This window comes from Capsicum annuum, chromosome 8, assembly GCF_002878395.1.
Source record: "Capsicum annuum cultivar UCD-10X-F1 chromosome 8, UCD10Xv1.1, whole genome shotgun sequence".
In the NCBI taxonomy this organism is placed as follows: domain Eukaryota; kingdom Viridiplantae; phylum Streptophyta; class Magnoliopsida; order Solanales; family Solanaceae; genus Capsicum; species Capsicum annuum.
The window spans coordinates 158,850,853-158,874,125 of NC_061118.1; the positions used below are offsets into that span (position 1 = coordinate 158,850,853).

Consider the following 23,273-nt stretch of genomic DNA (forward strand, 5'->3'; position numbering starts at 1 on the left):
TAGTATATAGTAATCTAAAGTGATCATCTTTTGTTATGCGTATGATTGAAGGGAATATTTTGAAAAATCATCATATGAAAAATGAATACTTATTTATCTGACGAAATGGTAGATAAATTTAAAATACTTGTTTTATATGTACTTAAGGATATATAAATTACAGACATAAGAAAAATCATATTAGAAAAAATCTTTGATAAATATTTTATGACTAGAGTAAATTATATACCACACTTACCTAACTACTCTTACAAATGCTTATATACCAAACCTACATATCAACCATGATAAATTATGTATATTTAGAATTTTGAAAAATGAATATGAAAAATATACAATCAACAGAAAAACAAATGAAAACAAATTTAGATGAATATATGAGGACTAAAGATATAAAATATATACAATTTCTCAGTGAAAATATAGAAGAATTAATGAGATTAAAAACTAAAAAATATTATAATAAAGTATTTAACCAATTTTAAATGACAGATAACCTTAAAATATTAATCTTATATATACTTAGAAATATAGAAATTATAGACATTAAGAGAATAATATTAGAAAGAATATTAGACTATGAAATTGAAATTATAAATTGGATAGAACAACTATACCTAGATAATTACCCAGATAGATATTATTCAGACTAAAATGTAAAAATATATTAGAAAAATTAGAGAAAACCAAAGTGACCTATATGGAGAAATTAATTATAGAAACCGACTCAAAGAAATAATGAAAAATCTAAAAGAAAAATTAATATAGATAAAAGAAACCTTAGAAAATTTAGAAAAAAGTATAGATAAAAGTTTATATAACATAAAAAACTCATTAAGAGAAGAAGAAAGAGAGATAATTAATAGTATTAATAACCTTAATTCAGATATAAATTATAGTACAATTAGAATAGACTATTACACAAAAACTAGTAAACAAGCAATTACTTTAGAATAAAATGATAAACTATGAGTATTTAAAATATTGGAGACAAGATATAGAAGAAATGCTTATGAAAGAAAATTTAACCGAATATTTTAGAATAAAAGATATAGAATATTTAAAATACATCAAAAATAATATAGAAGAATTACAAAGACTAAGAGAAAAAATTAAAGAATACTACAGTAAAATATTTAATCAAATACCAGTTAATCACTCCCCAAGATATGAGCAATAAACTAAAAATAAAAATATTTAGAGAAGCTAAGAAATATCCAGGCACAAATAAAAATAGATCCATTACAATAGATCTATTAAAGTTATCCGCACCCCCTACAATCATAATGAGGACACACCCAAAATCTTCTACCGGGATTGCGATCTGACCAAGACGTCTGCATTTGCAATAAAATTCCATGTTTACATCGCACTTCAACATTGATCATTGAATCAGGCTCATCCATACATAACTTATTCAACTCGTATTTCCTCATTTCTAATCATAAAATTTTAGAAAAAGAAAACTTCATTAATGGAGATGAAAAACTTCATTAATGGTGCTGAAAAACTTTAAATTTTGGATTAATCAGATTTACATTAACAAATCAAAAATCAAAACTTTAATAACGACATTACATGGATTAAACATAAGAAATTTACACAAAAATTACCTTTGTCTTCCCCAATCAAAGAGAAATTCGAAGAATAATGAAATTTCAAAGAAGAATTTGTAGAGGAAAAAAGAGTCGTTGAGCTTCTCCTCTTTTTTTTTCTTCAATAGAGGATGAATAATGGAGGAAGAAGGGTTTAAATAAAGTTTTTTTTAATTCGTTGTGGACAAGTGGCAAGTGTTTCTTGGATATGGAGACCTAAAAAATGTCTTCACACGCCAGCATTTTTATACACGCATTGTGACACGAAGGCACCACGTAGGCAGTCAAGGGTGTAGATAATACACTTTATTTAGTTCAGGGGGGCAATAGGACCCCCCCTGAAGTTGAGGTGTGTCACAGTTTTTTTGACTATAGTTCGGGGGGGGGGGGGGTAACAGACTATTTTTTTTTAAAAAAAATGAAAAGAATTGAATTGAGGAAAAATTAAAATAAAAAATAAAAAGTGAAGGTGGTGGTGGGTGGGTGGGTGGGATGAAAGAGTATTGGGGTGGGGTGTGGGGGATGAGGGTGGAGTGGGATGGGGCTGAGAGGGGTGTGGGGGCTGAGGGTGGGGTGGAGAGGGGTTGGACGGGGCTGGTGAGGTGTGTGGGGGGGGGGACGGGGTGGGGGGGGGTGCGGAGGGAAAAATAATATTTTTATTTCTAAAAATATTTTTAAATTTTTAAAAATATTTTAAAATTATTTTTAAAAATATTTTTAAATTAAAAAATATGGAGGGTAAAAAAGGATCCTTTTTTATTTTTTATTTTAATTTAATATATTTTTAGTTTTTAATCATTTTAATGTAAAATTGACCAAAATTTGACCCCCATTCGCATCCCTAGGCGAGTGGCTACACTCTCTTTGTCCTAGTCACCGTTTCAATGCCACATAGGCAAGATCAACGGTCAAAGGGTACAAAATATTGCTTTTTAATGGGTTCAAGGGTCCAAATGACAAGCATGTAAGTAGAAGCGTCCAACTTACATAACCGACATAGTACGGGGGTCCATAAGGTCATTTTGTCATATTTTAACAATAGAATTGGAAATATCCATTGAATGTTGGCAACTATTTTGTACTTCCACGCTGACTGATAAGTTGAATTTAACTCTTATTTACACAATTTATAGTAATAACAACAACAACAAACACAGTGTATTCCCACATAGTGGGGTCTGGGAGGGTAATAGAAAGGTTATTTTCGATAGTATTTTTAGTACTAATCACATTTTTATTATTTGATCTATTTGTCTATACAAATTGAAAAGACAAACAATCAAATCGAAACTCAAAGTCTATAAAGTCGATAAAATATTTGTCTTATTTGGGGCAATGTAAATAACAAAATGCATAGCAAAAAATTAACTGATTTCCAACTGAATTCGTAAAAATTAGGTTCTTCAACAATGTTTCAATGAAATTTTCCATCAAAAATCTCTTACTAACAAGCCAAATTTCAGTGGGACACCCATAAAAATTCTCCTTTTTGAGTAGTAGCTTTAACGTTAAAAGTGACATGGCACCCGCAACCTCAAAATCCTAGATCCGCCTTTGCTCATCTACCACCTGTAAACTATAACAAAATAATAGATAATAAGGATATCAAAATAATACAATTAAACTTAACATTTACACAAAAAAAGTTCTTATAACAGAGATATAAAAACAATGCAATTAAATTTAATCTTTATCTAAAAAAAATTCTTCAAAGCCGACCGACATTCATCTACCACCTGTAAATTCATCTACAACCTGTAAACTACAACAAAATAATACAATAGTAATGACAAAGCTTCAATTTTGATGAAAATAATTTTGTCTGAGCGAAAATTTTGACCCTAAAGAATAACTTGAATGAAAACAAAGAAAATATATACACACGTTGAATTCTATTATGTTGACAAAAAACATGAAGAAGTAGAGAATTAGAAAATTAAGCATCCACCAATTTAGGCATCTCAATATTTATAGAAGTATTTGTTTAATAGAGTCCTATTTTTAGAAATATTTTTCTATCCCATTTTAACCATTTTAAGAGTATTTTTCTAATTGGTTAGTACAAAGAAAAATATTAATTGATTTTCCTTCCATATATTTTAGCAATCTTATTAATATAATATAGATAATTAAATAATAAATTGAAAAAAATAGTGAAAAGACAGTTTTTATTTAAAGAAAGACTTTTAATGGATGACAAAAAGTTTAAATCACTTTTCTAACGTTTTAATGAACGACAAAAAGTTCAAATCACTTTTCTAACGTCTTCACACTTTTAATATATTATAGATATAAATTATAGATTATAGATATAAAAAGTTCAAATCACCTTTCTAGATATAAATTTATAAAGTAATCTTAAAAAAATAAAATATAAAAAACATTTGCGAATTTTAACTTTATCTCAAAAAATATCAAATAAATCAAAACTATGTTATCTGTGTTTCACCTTAAATTTGTTGCTTCAATATATTCCTCACCAAAACAAATAAAACTAGGCTAAGAACTAATCCATGATACAACTTTATCAAAACCTAAAAATTCTCAAAATTTTCTATAATTACAGAGTGAATGATTTTGTAGTTGATGTTATTTCATTATTGAATCAACTACTAAAATATTTAAAAAGAAGCTAATTAAATAATAATTCAAAAAGCAATTCTATTACGTATGATTCAAAACAAGGAGAAACTCCATTGAATCAAAAACAATTCCTTTTTGAAAAAGAAACAAACAGTCAACAAAACATTCTGCATTTTTTATAACACAAGACAAACAGAAACTCTTACATTATCACATTCTTGATCTCTGTAAATTAATTGCATAACCTAAATCAACCCAAACTCAACCATAACTCACAACAACAAACATAGATTTATCTAATCATGGACAATAATCACATTGTACACTTCCTTTACATTACAGCTTTGGTAGCTTTAACATCTTCACCACCAGCAACACCATTCACTTCTTCTGAAATACTAACCACCTTAGCCTTTTTCTTCTCCTCCTCAGCCAATTTAGGCACAGCAATCTTCAACACCCCATTCTCCAACTTAGCTTCAATGTTTTCCAAATCAACATTCCTTGGAAGCCTAAACTGTCTCCAGAACTTTCCACAAGTTCTCTCAACTCTATGCCATTTCTCGCCTTCAACATTTTCTTCCTCATCTGTTTTCTTCGACCTCGATCTTTATATCTTCCTCCTTCATTCCTGGAATGTCAAGTGAAATGATGTGTTCTTTTGGTGTTTCTTTCCAGTCTGAACGGGCTAATAAGGTGATTGATGGATCATTGATGAACCCTTTAGGGACTGTAAGTGGGGTTTGTTCAAGAATCTTGAAAGGGTCTTCTTGTGGGAACATTACGTCAAAAAATGGACGTGTGTATGGCATTAGAGCTTGGGTATTTGATGGAAGTGGCTATGATTGTTGCTAAGACAAGAAAATTCATAACACAGACTTTTGCTTTTTCCATTTTTCTGGTGTATGTGTGCTGGGAAGTTCAAGGCAGTGGTTATATTGGCAATTTTGATAATGTAACTTGAGTGAGATGATTATTGTTGGTTTTGGGGTTTACAGAGTTGGAATTTATATACAGATATGGAAGCAAGGGCAGCGGGTGGTTCTGGAGTATTCTACTATGTACTAGTAGTAAAAATATTATTCATTGGTGATATATATAGACTATTCGAGAATGTTCAAGGGGAGAAAGTGAGGGAGTGAGAAGTACTGTAAGATAAAGAGTCATTGTCAACTAAGCTGACCAATAACCATGATATAGAGTAGTATTTACAATAAATGTGGTGTGAGAACTGAATCATTTGACTACTGCAGCTGGTTATTATAGCATATACATTTCATGATCTATACTGCTGCTAATAACCGAGTTGCGCGGACTCTTCACTTTCAACGCTGCACCCGTATTGGATTCTCCAAGAATACACTGTTTTTGGAGAATCTAACATGCACCTGTTGACATTTTTGAAGAGTCCGTGCAACATAGGCTAATTAATAATCTGGTGGGAATCATGGAAGGGTGTTGGTACTATAAGTTTCTTTACTAGGATCTGATCTTTTAGCCGTCTCGTGAGCTTCAGAGGGACTCAGTTTGTAGTCTAAACCAGCTCCATATTGCCAAGCTTCTAGTCGACGCTTCCATTCATATCTCATCTTGGCTGGAAATGATCCTATCAATGGCCTAACATAGAAGGATAATTACAATGCATTAGGAAATCAATGTGCTTACTGTCAGATATCATACAAGAAATGGAAATATATATTACAAAAGCTTATTACCTAATTGCGGGGTCGAGGAAGGTAGAGAGAAATGTATAGTATCCCAGCATGGTAAAATGTCCAAACCAGTCAAGAAGCACAGGAATTCCAACCTGAAAAATCATCCAGGGTTTAGCTTTCCTCACCAATATGCAACACAACATTTACACTGCGACCGTAGACAGAGTGCGGTACAGTTTTCCTTTAGAACTAGTTGGATGAACCTTTAAGAAGCGCGCTAGAAGAAAAAGCTATTTGTGCAAATGACCCAAAAATTCATATTTTGAAGGATATGATATTTAATAAAATGAGCAGTTCCTTGCTCCTTAGTGCAGGATGCAAAGATGAGTAATAAGAAAAGGCAACCATATATTTACCTGCTTGAATATCAATGGAATAATCTGAGGTCTCGTTAACATTACGAGGCCTAGTGTTTTCACAAGAGGCCCAAACTGTATAACATCCTACATCAATTAAGATGAAAATATATTAGTTCTAGATACAGGAACCATGTACCAGAATAAGATAGTTCACCTGAAGGAAAGGTCTCAAGACCGGATCCCCTAGTTTCTGCAAGTTGATGACAACAACAAAAGCGGTAAAGAACTCAAAATCCTATAGTAAGAATATCAAAGCAATTGATCACCTTATCGAATTATGATGGCGTACCTGCATACTTATGAAATTGGCAAAAAGAAGTTCATTGATGAAATCTGGTGGAACATTGGACTGTTTCTTTGCTGACATTGCCCTTTGAAATAACCAGGAAGAACTCAAGTTTGGCTGCAGAATATGATACATAAGTGTGGTGATAGTTGAGTTATTCAAGTGTTTATGTATCAGCTCAAAACTCACCATATGAGGATTCAACATTGACAAGCTTTTAAAGTCTAGAAAATTGCCTTCAAGTGCTTCAGATATACCTAGCCCCCAAAGAGAAATACCGGAGAAAAAATCAGTGCACCAGAAGCCACATTTTTTGCATGCGGGAAAATAGCTATGCACAAGCTCATTTGCAGGTCAAACTTTAAGCCGGCAAAGGTCAGATAACAATTAAAGCATGCAATGATCAGAATGAAGCAACAATAGAAATCTGCAATCTTAACTTTTTTTCCGCCATAACTTAAAACATTACGTCCATTTCAAAAATCTAACACATTTTTAATTAAACTAGTCAAATTTCTAAGAGAGGAAAGCTGGTTGACATATGCATCATTAGTCTTTTCTTCTTGAAAGTAAGTTTCATGTATTAGCAAGATGTTACAGATGGAGATAAGACAAACTTTTACCAGTAGTCAATCTCCCCAAGTGCCTAGTCAAGCTCCCAAAACCACCAAAAGAAACCGGTGACTGTATGCCACTAGCATCCCCAAACTGTAGACATTCAAACTCATGTATTCTATTGGTATGCAACTGCAATATATCATGTCTTTAAAGGGTTTGACGAAAAACCTGTAAAACACGATCAAAAGCTGCTGGCAATGGACTGCCATCAAAATGAAAGGGGACAGAATTATCAGGCATAGTAAAAAGAAAAGTGATGAAGAAGTTTTTGATAATGTATCAAAACACAAGGTGTTGTAGATATTTAAAGATGCTTCAGTTATTCAATTATCGATGGAAAAACAAATTTACTTGGCAAGTGAAACAACAATAGCATCTTATGGATATAAGTCATGGCCTAAGCACAGACTTTATATTTAATGGTTACCTGTCTCTGTACGTTGGGAAAATTCCAAATATTATCCTCAAAATTTCCAGATCGTCAAAAGACACGCCCTACAAATTCAAAATGGAAAAAAAAAAAATAGAGGTTGAATAGATTACTAAGGAGAAATGACAAATTTATACAACAAGATAGCATTTACTGTTAAAATCTAAAGCACCGGACATACAAAGCTAACCCCAACAACAAAAGCAATAACATGACTCCCTTGGCAGATGTTTTGACCGGCTTCAAATCTTGCAGGGGTTAACTTTCCTCTAAATAATATCGATTTGCCAGGAACAACACAAGCTACAGCTTCCAGAATAAGAAAAAGAGGAGAATAGAAGTATGTCAAACATAAGCCCCAAATAGCATACTAAAAAGGTTACCTGGTACTTTGGCATCAAATCCCAGTAATCTTCTAGCAACTCTTCCAACTGTGGAGATCCAGGTTGAGGATCAACATAAGTGAACATATAAGTGGTTCGGTCTATGGGACCCGAGCCGGCAGGAAATGCCTGAAAATCATGGAACGTTGTTATTCGCTAAGCACAACAGTTTTCCAGACTATGATGTGCATGACTGATTATCTTAAAGCATCTTAGCCATTCACATTGCATGCTTTTCCAAGTTCATTAAATCATTTTACCTCCCAGAAATATTGGGCTAGTGACTGGCCAACTTCTTTTGTGGAAGCACTGCTATATATGACATCACTTGTAGAGTTCTCCTTAAAACCACGGCAACAAGTTCCAACCACAAGGCACATACCATCTGGTTTCCTTCCACATCTAATCTAAAGCAATTTTCAATCATAAGAGCCAGTTCAAGACATTAGGAAATCAACTAAAAAAAGAATCTAAAGAGGAACTAAGTGTGACATAGCAGACTTTTATCAGAAGTGTTGGAGTAAGGGTTATGTGTTCCAAGTAATCCTTGAAAGCATGATATTTTTGGAGAATTAAGTTGCTATAATAAGAGAGCTGTTTTATTGATTATCTTCCAACCTAACCATATTGTTGTGATGTAACATAACCGGACATTAACTGGGACTTACCTCTCCTGACCCTTACATAACATGATACCAAAATCATTTTTTCACAGAAAGAAACAGTTACAGTTATATGCTTTAAGAAAAGATTCTGCACCTGCTTTACAATAGGAGAAAAATTGCCCATTGCATCAATGATGAGACGCGAGAATAAAGACTTTCCCTCCTTTAGCTGCAAGACCTGTAAGAAGAAAAGTACGAGCAATATCTGGATGAACTTTACTCATCTACTATGAATTCAATGTTAGCAGAAAGATCATTGACGGCATTCTTTTGATGCTAATGTGAAACCCTTTGAGTGAAAGAAACCCAGATATCATATGATCCCTCAAGCCATCTTCATAACCCTTTGTGACTTTCGTACTACTTCCAAGTTTTTCTCTATGAAAGAATTCTAGAGTTCTGTGATTTTCTTATTTGAAAGATTGTGTACTTGTACTTAGAATTTCAGTCTTTTTATCTCAGTCTCTTCATTCTGGTCATTTCTTAGGTTGGCGAAATTGAACAGAAGTCATTTGAGGTTAACACGAAATTAATCAAGGGAAAAGCCAATGCCCAAATTAGAAATCAAATAAAGAAAAGCATGCTTTTTAGCCTAACCTAGGATGCTGCCTAAGTGATAAAGTGCATCCTTAAATAGCCACATTTATGAGTAAGTAAGCATACTGCTGCATCCTGATACACGGATATGTTAGAGACGCTGTAACCTTCAAACGTGACACCTCCAAGGGAATCAAAACGCTCTTTCACAATCTCCACAAGCTTTGCAGGCCTGCGAGCAGTTTGACGTTCTTATAATAGCAAACACAATAAAACTTTACATTTATGAACTTTGGCTGCATACAGATTCCAGAAAAGATTAGGTATGGAAAACGTTGGCTGCACAGGGATTCCAGAAAGACAAGACATGGAAAACAGACTTACGAAACACCAAGATTGAGAATGCCCTGGACCCAAATGTCTCCCTTCCCTTCAAATCCACATCTATTCTGCAAAGTCACTCAGAAGCCAAAAGAGAATAAGTAACAATGCCTATAAAACAATACAGGACCCTTAGCAAGAAAAAGATCCTAGATATCATTTCAATATAATATACTTGATAAACTTTACTAAGATCTTTAACTTTGCCCTCTTTTTCTCTATCCTCACCCCCAACCAAGTACATTCGAAAAAGGAAAGAAAATTTTTACTTCATAGGTCTTTCAAACAAGAAATGGTAGGTCCGCACTGGTCAAAGATCGTTATTATCAGAATTTGGATAACTTTATGCACAAAACTTAGTAAATTTTACGAAAAAAATCAAGGTACATAATGTTATTCACAAAGCAAGAGCAGTTCAAATACCTAAATAAAAATCCTGTTATCTGTGAAGACTAATCGAGACTACAATTCCTTTCAGGTTCAGAACAGTGATATAGACATTTTATTGACATTCCACAGGATAAGCCTTTGAGGATGCTTATTGATGGAACTTCGAAAAATATCCAATAGATTCTATGAAAGAGAACATACAGGGTTGAAACTGGCAGCAGTAGCCTCTTCAATGTCATCTTCAGTTAAAATGCCAACTTCAACAAGTTCCAGTAGCTCTTTCCTTGATATGTTCCACTCTTGCTCCCTCTGTTCATCAAATTTCCCATAAAAGTCGAGCATTATTAGACCCTTAAGCTATGTTGCTCGGACTCTTCAACGGATGCATGTCAGATCCTCCAAAAATAGTGCATTTTTGGAGGATACGCTGCGAGTGCAGCAGCATTTTTAGAGAGTCCGAGCAACATAGTTCCTAAGCAGATAATTAGTTCTAAATAGCATAACGAATCCCACTAAGGCAGGGAGTATAATAGAATACCCCTTTTAAAACATTCCTTTCCACAACTCCAACTCGAAGACCTTTGGAACTTAATGCTGTGGCAATGAAGATTCCCAAAGTACCTCCACAAACGATGACATCAAACATTTCCTCCAAATTTCCAACGTGCTCAGAATCTTTGACTGATCCGGGGGCAGAAGAAACAACTTTCTGGGGTTCTTCAACAACTAAAAACAAGAAATTAAAGAATAATATCAGTTCTTGGTGCAGGAATACCGAGTAACAAATAGACTATGGGACAAGTATAGTTATAATGGCCCAAGTAACGGACACAAATGCACTCCCTCGGTTTCAATTTGTTTGTCTTAATTTCCCTTTTAGTTCATTTCAAAAAGAATGTCTCTTTCCTTTTTTTTTTTTGGCAACTCTTTAGTTAACTTTACACATGAGACCACAAGATTGAAGTAAATTTCGGTACATTCTGCATATCTTTGATTTAAGATCACAAGATTCAAAAGTATTCTTTACTTTCTAAACTTGGAGTCAAGTCAAAATCAGACCAACAAATTGAAATGGAGGATGTATGCATTATGAAAACTATTTATATATATACCTGCTGAAGCAGAGCAAATTTTAGACCAGAGCTGGTCCAATCTTTTCAATGCACTATATGAGTATGCACCACCAGCCCCACCAACTTCACCACTTACTGCAATTCCCTCCATTATCCTCTGCAAACAATATTCAAATCTTCCTATTTTCAGTATCTATACACCTCAGTAAACATATACTGTGATATACAAGAGTGGTCTTTGAAAGTGTCCCAAAACAAGAAATTCAAGAATGTACCTGAGTTCTTGTAGGAGTGGCTTGTGCTTGAAAAGTAACTTTTTTTCTATTCCTAAAAGGATTAACTGCAGAAGGATACTGAGTGACTCCATTTTTCATCATACTTGGCTGCAGTTGTAGCTGAAATGCCATCATGATAATTCAAGAATCAAAACACAAAGGAAAAAAAAACAGTGATTCTTTTCCTCAGCTTATTATTATCATCATGTTTTAGAAGGACGTAGAGAAGTGAAGCAACTACTTGAGTGAAAGAATAACATGAGAACAAGCGTTAGACACGTTAGACAAGTAATCTTGTAATCTTTGACCCATCCACCCCAACCTTTGAGAAATCTCGTAACTTTTACTTTTTGGTATCACTTTATGAGGTTGTCCTTTTGTTGCACTATGCTCTTTTTTTTTTTTTTTTTCTTTTTTTTAGGTAATATTTTGTGGGGAGATGTGGCAACCAACGAATAGATAATTTTTTTTTGTTTCTTTTCTTGAAACTGAAGTAACTAATGTAGTATGTGAAAAATAAATTATCTAATTTTTTATCTCTGGAAATTAAACTAAAGAGTTCATGGTGCTCAACCCATGTTATTAATCACCGCGCAACATTCTTGAAGGATAGAAATTTATTTTATTTGTTGTTAACAAAAATTTTCTTATTGGTAGATGTAGACAATTTTAAAAACATAATTTTCACGCGAAAGCTCTGCGACTTTATTTGTTTTGATTTTCTAAGTAGAAAATGTTGTGATAGATTCAACATTATTATATTAGATCTGTAGTCTCTCCAATAGTTGAGTCTCCTCGGATGAGCTTTTGTCTACTCAGTAGAAATTGTCAGATAAATCCAAAATGTTGTATCACTTACATATCAAGTTCAATCCCACCGAAGCCAAAATATACCTCTTCAAGGAAGAGGGGTGGGGGCAGAAGAAAATTTCTAGATTGTGAACCTAATGTAATTCCAATAAACGAATTACAGCCTATAGTCCTCCGGGAATTTCACGGGAAGAATCAAATCGAGCATAACGGGTTTTTGTATACAAATGCATTAAACAAACGCCGTGTTGCTGCAAAAACAGGCATTAAGGCACTTCTAGCTCACAGGAAATTGGGCTTATTTCACAACCACCAAGTTGTGAAAAAACAATAAATTAGAAAGGGAAAGACACGTTTGGCTGGTCTTGGCTTGATTATCTCTCATTTACCGACCATATCTCCAAATTTGGTAATGCAAGCTAATGCACGCTCGAAATCACCATCTTCTAAGGCAATGGTGAAGCGACAGTAGCCAGGAATTCCGGTCCACAAAGAGCTATTGATGCACAAACCAGTGGTCTTAAGCATGGCTTCTCTGATATTTGTGTCGTCAAGTTTGCCTTTCCATGAAGATGAATCTTTGCCGATTTTAACTGTCTTCCCAAGATAGGCAGATGGCTTAGCCACCACTGAAACGCCAGAATGAGCCTCAAGCACGTCCCAACCACAGCTTTCAAGGGTCTGTTACACATAAATCAGGATTTTGTATGAGAGAATTAGAGTCAAGAATCACCTACTTGGAAACATAAAACAGGATTTTGTACGAGAGAATTACAGTCAAGAATCACCTACTTGGATACTATTTATGACAAATTATTTTTTTGGAGGCTAAATAAGACAAATTTTGTTTGGTATTGTACACTACTTTTGTGGATGTTGTATCTATGTTAGTTTTATCATGTTTTATGCTTTAAATATTTTTGTATATTGTCCTATGTCTTGAGCCGGGGGTCTATCGGAAACAGCCTCTCTACTTCTTTAGAGGTAGTGGTATGGACTGCGTACATTCTACCCTCCCCAGACCCCACTAGGTGGGAATATACTGGGTTTGTTGTTGTTGTAAATACGACAAATTTTCTTCAAATGGTACTAAAACAAATGCCATGAAAATATTAAAGCATTCTGCCATTCCTTCGATGGTCCTTCATTTTAAAGTTCATTCCAATAGCCGACACATCATACAGCTGCAATCTGCTCCTTTTTAACTAAGATGCTTTGATTAGTACTATTAAAATTCATATTCTTGGATGAGTTTAGCAGAAACACTAATCTATAATATAGAGAAAATGGACTAAGCAACGACTCTAATCCACTGTGATTTGGTCAAGATGATTACTAATGGAGCCATGAATGTAATCAGTCATACTGACAAATGACTAAAGTTCAAATGCTGATGCAGAAATAACCAGAATGAAATGATAATAAACATCTAATAATGTGAATTAACCATTCCAGGAAAAAAAAAAAGGTACCTTTTTCAAGAGCTTATATCGACTAGCCAGCATATTTTCCTGCTCTGAGACTACATTGGAAAGTTCTGCAGTTCGTTCTCTTTGATCCAGCAGCTTCTTCACTTGGTATTTGATAGTGGTGTGAGGTTTGCTCAAACCTGGAAAGCTGTGAAACGCCTCAATTAGAGCAGGCTGGTCTAGAAGCAGAAATCCAAATGTCACTCCAGCTGTAAGCATCTTCAGAAACAATCCTCCAAGTAAAGAAACACAGAATGACTGGTTTTGAGATTTTAGTTTTGCTAGAGTGTCCTTCAAATTCCAACCATCCGAGCCCTTGGAGTTGAATTCCACACCGGAAAATGAAGTATCAATTATGACCCTTGCCCCAAACTGGGCGCACACAGATAATATACTCTTTATCTCCTCATTGCTGTAAAGCTGCCCAGTAGGGTTGACAGTTGGTCCAGAAATAAAAATCCAAGGTTTGTTGACAGTCTTCAAAAAACTTTCAACTGTTTTCTGCGTCAATTTAAAACCTTCCTCTGGATTTGTAGGTATATATGCTATATTTGCTTTCACAAATTTTGCAGCAGACACATAACTACCGTTTGAGCCAGATGGGAAGCATAGAGTTCCACCTTCATGGATGCAACAAAGTACAAATTTACTAAAAAGAGCTAGAGGGCAGTCAGCATATATGAATTCTGTCTTGCTGTTTGTTGGGAAACCATAACTACTCTCCATTAGCTGTCTAATGTTGCTTGTGACATCAATTTCTGACTCTGCAATGTTCTGTCTCACAAAACTCTCAAAGATAGCTGCCTTGACAGGAGTTGGTATAGGTAAAAAACTTTGATCCACATCCATGTGAATCAGAGCATTGTCTGAATCAGTAACAGATAACTCTGCATGATTGAAAACCGAGGAGACAGAGCTAGGAAAGCCAATCATCTTTGGTGCTTCCAACTTTTCGCTTTTTCTCTGAGAGAATGTGTAGAAGGTAATTTTTAGTACATAGCGCTCAAACATTAAGCAACTAGTTTAAAGAAACCACGGCAATAGAAAGTGCACATTTCTCAGGATGTAAATTATCTTGTGCTGTAAATTCCTTCCATTACTACCCTCTCTGTCTCAATTCGTTTTTCTTACTTCCCTTTTCAATCCATTTAAAAGAATGCCACTTTTCTTTTTTGACAACTCTTTAATTTCAACTTTCCATATGTCGGGTCTTAAGACCGCAAGATAAAAGGGCATTTTGGTACATATATATATCTTTACTTTTAGACCAGAAGATTCGGAAGTCTTCTTCACTTTCTTAGATTCCGTGCCAAGTCCACATCACACAAATAAATTGAAACGGAGCGAGTATTTATTATTTAATAATAGTATTAGGATTTTATGCCCCAAATAACCCCCCCCGCACCCACCCACCCACAGCAGAGAGACCCAAGTCAGTGATTCAGCATAGACCGTGCAACCTCAGACCAGCCCACTTTTGGCACTTGTTTTGATGGAATTTGGACTTTTAGTTAGCATAATGCAGTTCATTTCAAAAGCAGGAAATTCCAACTTTACCAGAACTATCTCTAGAGAATTTAGTATGAATAAAAGGGCCAAAAAAAAAAGCCAAATTGCCAGACATTTTCCTGTCTGCCCACATTGGGGATCTTTTTAGACAAGTAAGATGATTATCTAGGACAGCCAGATGTACAAATACCACCCAGAAAAATGATCATCACATCGAGATAGAGTAAGTTACAAAAACAGGCCTTCTCTTCTTTCTCTTTTCCTCACTTCCCTGATTTATTTTGCATTTTCTGATGATCCAGATTAGATCTTGTACCAGAAATGAAACCTTAAAATGCTATGATTGAAACTAAACTTATTTCCAATGGCTAAAGCCCTAGACCAAATTCACACATATCTGAGCAGCAAAGGCTTAAGAACCTTTTCAATTAGGCAGTTGTTAAAAAGCCGAACTACTAACCTCAGCAGGTGGACGTCGATCGGCAAGCTGAAAAGCTAGCAGCTCGTGGAAAAGACAGCCATAGTAATATTGGCTTATAAGAGCAGTATTTCCTTGTAGTAATTCCATGGTTTTGGATAATGCTTTATAGATAGTTTCGTCTTCTGATATGACAAAAGCTACCTCCAGATCCGAATATACCTGAAAAACAAAATAGTCTAGCTAACTACATCAGCCAAGTGACATAGAAACAAATGATAAGTCAGGACCTAAAAGTCTTTTAAAAACATAGTTATTGGAAAAGATTAACCTACCTGATTCTTTACTAAGCCACAGACTATAGCTGCATGTGAGGGAAGAGGAGCTCCAGCAAGGTATTTCAGGACCCCATTAGATTTGGGGAGACTGGATAGCTCAAACTGGTCAGATATGTCTAAAAACAGACGACATCCAATTTCCCTTGTGGTGTCGAGTAGGTGCTCAAAAGAAGAGCTAGTAACTGATTCAAATTGCGCCATCCCAGTAACTACAACTTGGGGCTTCAACTTTTTTATCAGTTCAGTCATCGAATCAGATTGACGTGGAGCTTCAATAACAGTGATGACATCCTCCGAAGTACTTCCAGTCTGACTTTTCTGCATGAAGGCGGGATTTAAAAATTGTTAAGAGATGACCAATAAACCTACAAGAATGCTAATGAAATATGAAGAAACATATTACTCATTTCATGTAGTTGAAACATTAGTAAGAACCGTGCTTTTTAGTCAGGCTAGTGAAACAAATACTATACATGATTTTTTTCCTGGGAGAAATGGTACGGGATTATATCCAATGGAGAGAGCAAATACCTCAATCTTCAATGAGGTCAGCCATTGCCTAGGCAGGTGATGTGACAGTTGCTCATCCACAATTGCTAGCTGTGGCAAGAATAGCCGCAACAGATTCTCTATAGCCACAGCCCTTGAAGGGAAGACAACAACATTCTGAGATAAAATAGAGACATCCATGTTAGAACACATATAGATGTAATATGATTTTGCAGAAACCAATCCTGATACGATACTTCAAGTCCCCCAGACCAGTACTAAAAAGCTAAAATCTTAAATACTTCCTTTAAAGATGTGCCTGTTGCATGACTTATCAGATAATTCTAGTTATATGGCTTGCAGCAGCTGACTAAGCAAATTATTAGTTGCATTACATTTTCCATAGAACTTACAGTTCCCTTTGATGTCTTAACATGAAAACTACAGCGTCAGTGCATCCTAACTTGCACTTTACACCGACCATTGCAACTTTGTAAGGCTGACTAGTGTTTGTGAAAACATTGAGCAGAAAACTAAAGGAAGTTGCTTTTCTAGATTACTTCAGAGAGGAATATGACAACTAAGGATTTACCCTACAACACAAGTCTTTAACCTTTAAGTAGAAACTATATGCTAACATTTACAAAACAAAATCCGTATCCACACATGGCATTCTACAAGGCCATCTCTAGCAACAACCCTTCTTAATCACCAATATTTCAGCAAAAGAATCTTGCAAAAAAAGAAAAATGACAAAGTTAACATCTTACGTCAGCTACAAGAGGAAAATGGTGGTACGTTTTCATAAAGCCAGCAATCAGATTGCGGAACCACCTACTTCCAGCTGGTGATTCATATGGGAAAACAGAGTTCTCCTTAAGCACGCTAGCAAGATAAGCTAGGAAAGGGATCTTCTCATCTGCAACAGCATCATCTTCAAATGATAAATCCAGAGAACTACTGATATCGTGGAATCCGTTTTTTATGAACTCAAATATCTTTTTGACCTGTCAGTTCAGTTGAATCAGTTTTACGGGCCTTTGCAGTGCTCTTTAATATATCCTCAAACAATTACCAGATTTGAACGCCCTTTAAGAATTACCTGACTTGGCTGACGAAGTTGACAGCTGTACACAGATAAAGCATGAGAGATACGGCCACCAGCTTTGCCATAGGCCCATGCTGTTCGAGCACAGATAGGCTGATCTCCGACAAGTCCCATGAAAAATTCAAACCGATGCATGCTGCTTTTTTCAATTTCAACTAGAGCTGATATATCTGTGTCAGCTGCCTGCAGTAACCTACTGTTTAGAGGCATATTCTATCGTAACTATTATCTCAATTAAATAGAAATACATCCACCTGAAGAATTTTAGTTTGCCAAAGCTTGTTAACGCAAAGACCACGGCGCTCGAATAATCGTTTGCAAACAGCTTGCCCGGGACGGCCTCCCATGTTGAAAATCATAATACCTGATGGTTTTATGACAGAAATACCTTCTTCAACTGCCCTTGCAATAAGCCCTAAGCCAAACTGATCTTCAACAAAGCCCTAGACATGATTATAAAAAATTAAGAATCATATTTTCAGTTTGGAAAGAAGCAAGGGCATTTTCTATCAATCAATGAGTTGTTAACCATTTTATCATCCAACCTGAAGCGCACAGTAATTGCTTAATGAATGCAGAAATTCTTCACTAGCATTTTCAGTAATCAACTTGGACATTGCATCTGGATTTGGATTAAGAATCTGTATCCAGCAGCAAAATGCAGAAAGTCAGAATATGCGACCATAAACTTTCATAAAACGACCACAACATACTCAAAATCTCTAGCTCTCTGTACAGATTAAAGAGGGAAAATTGCAATTGTGTAGATAACCATAACATGGGATGCAATGTAGGAATACCTGCGGTATGCACCCAACAATTCGTTCAAGTTCTATACGATTATCCTTGCAATAAGATAGCAGATCAGACTCGTGAAACTCTATCCTATCTAGTAGTGTTTTTTTTTCATCATCATATATTGGTTCACCATTATCATCCAGGGCATTCAAGTACAAATTTATCCACGAGATCTTTACAGCTCTTGGATTTATATCAAGCCCATACACCTATAAAACGATATTAAGAAAAAGGTATTCGTAAGCAATTGCCTCAACAAAAGCATCATTTCCTGTAGCTCAAAATTGCAGGAGGAATTCTAAAATATGGTTCGCAACCTTTGATGGTGACCATTTCTCAGCAATGGCTATGGATATCCATCCATTTCCACATCCCAGCTCTGCAACTGTCTTGTCCTGGAAGATGGAATCAGGGTGTCTATTTAGTCCCTCATAAAAGGTGAAGGACCAATCCTCTGGGATAAAGATACTGGGGATGACCATCATTGTCAGTTTCTTTCGTTTCTGGAAACCTATAAAAAATAAACGGACAGGCGTATTAAGAGAAGCAGTCTCTCAACAAAAGTAATTTCCTCTTTCAATTTTCCGTGGTAATGTCTCTGAATGGCATTAGAACAACTAATAGTAAGAGTGAGTTAAGAACATAAGTAGGACTTCGTCATCAACGTGCAACCGGCAATGTCTTAAAACTACATCATTAAACTTGAGTACATGATAAGCTTGCCTTTGACCATTTAGGAGAACACATCCGCTAGTCTAATAGCAAGTGTGTCAAGATTTTTTTTTTTCCCAAATGGCGAAAGGGATAAACCTTCATATTTACCAACCAATTTCTGAAGCCTATAAGGATATTTCCAAGGATAAATGAAGACATTGTTTGAGCTCTGATGGCAGGAAATTGGGCAGAAGTTGCTGGTTTGATGTTAAAAGTTTTATTATGTTCTCAAGTTCTGGATATGACAAGGTTTTACAAAATCTATTAGATTAGAAGTCATGGCATCTCCATCTGCACAAAAACAAAAAATGTTCAACTTGCTAAAGAGATCACAGGGAGTAGAAGTATCCAATTTTGCTATTAATATTTATCAAAGAAAGCTTTATGCTTTGGGTGAATTTGGAATATACAAAGAGAAAGAATGATAAATAAAAATCCCAAAGGACGAGAACAATAGTCAATGGTTAACGACCAGGAAAATAAAGAGAAATCAACAGAGGCTGTGAGCCAGAAAGAAAGAGTGAACACGCAGAGAGTTTGAAAGTTGCAAAGAAAGTATCCAGAGTTCTATTCCATACTTGAGGTACCCCTTATGCAAAACTGCTTTATGCTCAGGGTACACATTCTGAATACAAGCTTAACTTGCTGAATTTAAGTTTCCAAAGTCTAATAGAATACCTATAGAAGACAATCCTCCTAATATTCATGTCCTTGGTATGTAGAAGGAACAACTTCATCAACAAGGTTTGCATGTAAGCACATCCTCTCCTTAGAGATAGAATATACACAAAGATATCACTGATAAATCACCCCTAAACATGTCCCTTCACATTTCCTTGTGTACCTGATGAATTCACCCAAGGAACTATGAGTCCTCCCACACTTATTCGAATTCTCTTTCGGCTATTACATGTTAACTGCTATTCCCTTAAAACAGCATCAACAATAATTATTTGCTTCATTCCCAATCTAGTTGGATTCACCCATATAATCTCAACATCCATTTGAACAACTCTTATTTCATTAAAAACTAAAGAAAAATTGTTGAACCTAAAACTACCATAACTTAATGTTTTCTACCTCTTTAAAAGGAACTACAAATAATTCATAGAAGCATTACTCCATCGAAAAATGTGAAATTAAACTATAATACTCTCTCCATCCCTAAAAGAACAACAACAATTGGAGTAGGAAGTGAACTCATCCAATTTGGTGTGATTTGAATATTGAGTTCCTTTTTTTTATGGTTGTCATGCTGCCCGGGCCAGCTTTTGCGCACCTCGACTAATTCCCAGGGAAACCCGCCAACTCCCAATTACTTTGAGCTTTTGTCTCCACTGGGATTTGAACCTAAAGACCATTTCATTGACAGCTAAGCCACACCCTTGATTCCAATATTCGTTCTTAATACATGTTATTGTTTGAAAAAATTGCAGTCAGAGACAAATTCTACAACTGTACAAATAGTAGTGGCACCAAACAAATTTGGACAGAGAAAGTAATAGCTCATGAGTCATGAACCTCATTTTTTTACCAAATTGCAACCAGAGACAAATTCTGCAACTGTTCAAATAGCAATTGAAGTAATAGGCTCATAAACCTTTTTTTTGTTTTTTTTTGTTTTTTTTTTTACCAAATTACAATCAGAGGAAAATTCTGCAACTGTACAAATAGTAATTGCACCAAACAAATTTGGACATAGAAAATAACAGCTCATGAACCACATTTTTTTACCCAAATTGCAGTCAGAGACAAATTCTACAACTGTACAAACAGTAATTCCACCAAACAAATTTGGACAAAAGGAAGTAATAGCTCACAAACCTCTTTTTTTTTTTTACCAAATACACAGACGACAATTCTGATTAAGAATCAACACTTTTTTTTAAAGAAAAAAAAGAGAAAAATGATAATGTAACCAAAATATGATAAGAATAAAACAAAAAAATCTGATCAAATCTATACATCCACGAATCAACGTAAATTAACCAAACGTGACCATCAAAAATACATAAAAATAAATAAAAATGATCATAATTATAAAAGCAGAAAAATGATCATAATTACAAAAGGAGAACAATAATGGAACCTTCATATTGTTCAAGGACAATATCCTGAATCTGGAAATGATAAGTTTGAAGGCATTGATCAGAATCTTCTTTAGTATCAAAGCGTTTTTGAAGCAACGCGAGGAAGATCCGAGCTTCTTTACGGGTAACCGGATCTTCGAGTTTTTCAAGGAGTGATCGGAGCATACTGTAAGCAGCATCACCGGACTGTTCACACCGTTTGAGGAAGTCATCGGTCGACGTACACAGTCCAGTCACCGCCATTGAGGAAAAACGACTGAAGCTCTGTGTGTTTGTGTGTGTGTTTTTGGGAATGTGAAGAAGAGTGTGTGTGTTTATCGAGGTCTAAAGTTTAGATGAAACTTCCCGAATATATTGGAGTATTTTGAGTGAACAATGGAATAAAAATTTTATTTTAGAGAAAAAAATGAAATTGAATTAAAGACGAAAAATGAAAAAAACTTTTATTATTACTACGTTTTCTTTTCCTTTTAATTTTAGGAAAAAAATGAAATTGAATTATAGACTAAAAAGGAAAAAGGATTAATGAGTTATTTGGTTGGATGTATAAGAGTAGAGTTGAATAGGTATATTAGTATTGTTGAATAACTAGCATGTGGAGTTAAATTTTAAAATGTTAACTAATCAACACGAGTAAGTTATTTAACAAAATTTAGTGACGTGATGCATGAGACAGAGGCAGACATGAAGATGAGTGATCAAGTTATATCTGAAAAAGAAAATTTTAAATATTTTGGGATTAGAGGATATCGAAAAATTGCTAATGATGTTACACAATAATATGGTTGTGTGGTGAAATGGAGACTCATATTTAAAATAAGATGACCATCCTTGTTGTATGGAGTAGAGTGTTGATCAAACAAGATTTTTTATTTTCAAAAGAGAAATGTGATTGAGTTTTTTTTTCTTTTTAACTCTAAATATAACTGAAATGAGAATGCCTAAATGGATGTGTGAGCAGATTATGAAACATATAACAATGGCAAAGTTATACGAGGGGAAAGGTGGAAGTAACCTGATGACAAATAAAATGAGTGAAATAAGACTAAGATGATTTGGATATGTAAAAGAGGTGTGTGAATACTCCATTCAGTGAGAACTGAGAAGGCATGAGAAGGTGGATGTAACAAAAGCATAGAGAGGTTGACTGAGAAGAATTGAGAGAGGTGTTAGATTGGACACGACACGACTGCAACTTATTAGGGACGTGATCTTAGATAGAGACGTGTAGGTCAAGGACTAAGTTAGAAGGTTAGTAAGTAGCCGAATGTTGTGCACTCTCTTTCTTTTTCTTCTATGCGTATTACTTCCTCTATGCGTATTACTATCTATTGCTTCATTTGATTTATATCTTATTATTAATTTTGTTTTTATTAGTACTACCTACGTCCCATTTTATGCGTTCTTTTTTGTTGAGTCCAAGATCTATTGGATTCAACCTCTTTACCCGCAAAGGCCGGATAAGGTTTATATATACGCAGACGCTCTCCAGACCTTTTGTGGAACTACACTAGATATATATTATTGTTGATAATAAATATACAAAAAAATATTTATAAATTAAATTTCATTATAATTATAAGTTGGTAGCCCCTAATTATGATTTTACAGTTTATAAATAATTTTAATTTGTTCAAATATTTTACATCTTTATGTTGAATATCTTTTTTAACCTCTTAAATTGATTGTTTATTAGTTTTACCCTAAATAGAAAATAAATTGGAAATTAGGGACATCATCATCAAGAAGGCTTGTGCTACTTTATCAGGGTACATCAATCATATACATCAGCACGCTCAACTTCTTAATGGCCTTTCAAGAATAAAAATATTCCATTCGTTCCGTATTAATTGAATATTTTTTATTTTATATGATTTTAATAATTAATAAAATAATAAATTATTAATAAAATAATAAATTTTATTATTGTATTCTTTATACATATCAATGAATATAAATATAATTTGTTCTATTTCGATATAATAAGCGATTAATTAATTTAGGATATTTATTTTTAGTAAGATAATCAATTATGAAACGGAGGAAGTATTAATATTGTTATTCCCTTTTAACATTTTCAGTTTTTCTAAATTAAAAGATGCACTTAATTCAGTTATTGTTCAGCTGATGGATCTAATTATTTGTAGTGTCACTTTAAAGGCAGACAGTGGAGAGTATCCTATTGAAAGATCTATATATTATTAAAAAGAGAGCACAAAGTCTATATATTAAGTCAAGTG

General features: G+C 34.5%; 2 protein-coding genes and 1 pseudogene across 2 annotated transcripts; all 3 read right to left on the bottom strand.

Annotated features, from left to right (window-relative positions):
- Positions 1 to 4,332: 4,332 nt before the first annotated feature.
- On the bottom strand, positions 4,333 to 5,177 carry LOC107839821 (annotated as a pseudogene).
- Positions 5,178 to 5,327: 150 nt separating this feature from the next.
- Positions 5,328 to 11,619, bottom strand: LOC107839819. Its single transcript, XM_016683454.2, has 18 exons — positions 11,291 to 11,619; positions 11,055 to 11,172; positions 10,481 to 10,668; positions 10,144 to 10,251; positions 9,556 to 9,620; positions 9,298 to 9,403; positions 8,729 to 8,812; positions 8,230 to 8,376; positions 7,970 to 8,098; positions 7,584 to 7,651; positions 7,325 to 7,358; positions 7,162 to 7,246; positions 6,728 to 6,795; positions 6,542 to 6,655; positions 6,407 to 6,442; positions 6,250 to 6,336; positions 5,894 to 5,985; positions 5,328 to 5,795 (listed from the first exon to the last, which is right to left on the bottom strand). The coding sequence occupies exons 1-18, from the start codon at positions 11,423 to 11,425 to the stop codon at positions 5,624 to 5,626; spliced, it is 1,836 nt and encodes a 611-aa protein (XP_016538940.1). The 5' UTR covers positions 11,426 to 11,619; the 3' UTR covers positions 5,328 to 5,623.
- Positions 11,620 to 12,095: 476 nt separating this feature from the next.
- Positions 12,096 to 21,396, bottom strand: LOC107839818 (methionine S-methyltransferase). Its single transcript, XM_016683453.2, has 12 exons — positions 21,033 to 21,396; positions 18,547 to 18,740; positions 18,232 to 18,438; positions 17,977 to 18,072; positions 17,686 to 17,874; positions 17,426 to 17,614; positions 17,094 to 17,330; positions 16,366 to 16,500; positions 15,832 to 16,152; positions 15,539 to 15,718; positions 13,573 to 14,532; positions 12,096 to 12,781 (listed from the first exon to the last, which is right to left on the bottom strand). The coding sequence occupies exons 1-12, from the start codon at positions 21,274 to 21,276 to the stop codon at positions 12,482 to 12,484; spliced, it is 3,252 nt and encodes a 1,083-aa protein (XP_016538939.1). The 5' UTR covers positions 21,277 to 21,396; the 3' UTR covers positions 12,096 to 12,481.
- Between the last annotated feature and the right edge of the window lie 1,877 nt (positions 21,397 to 23,273).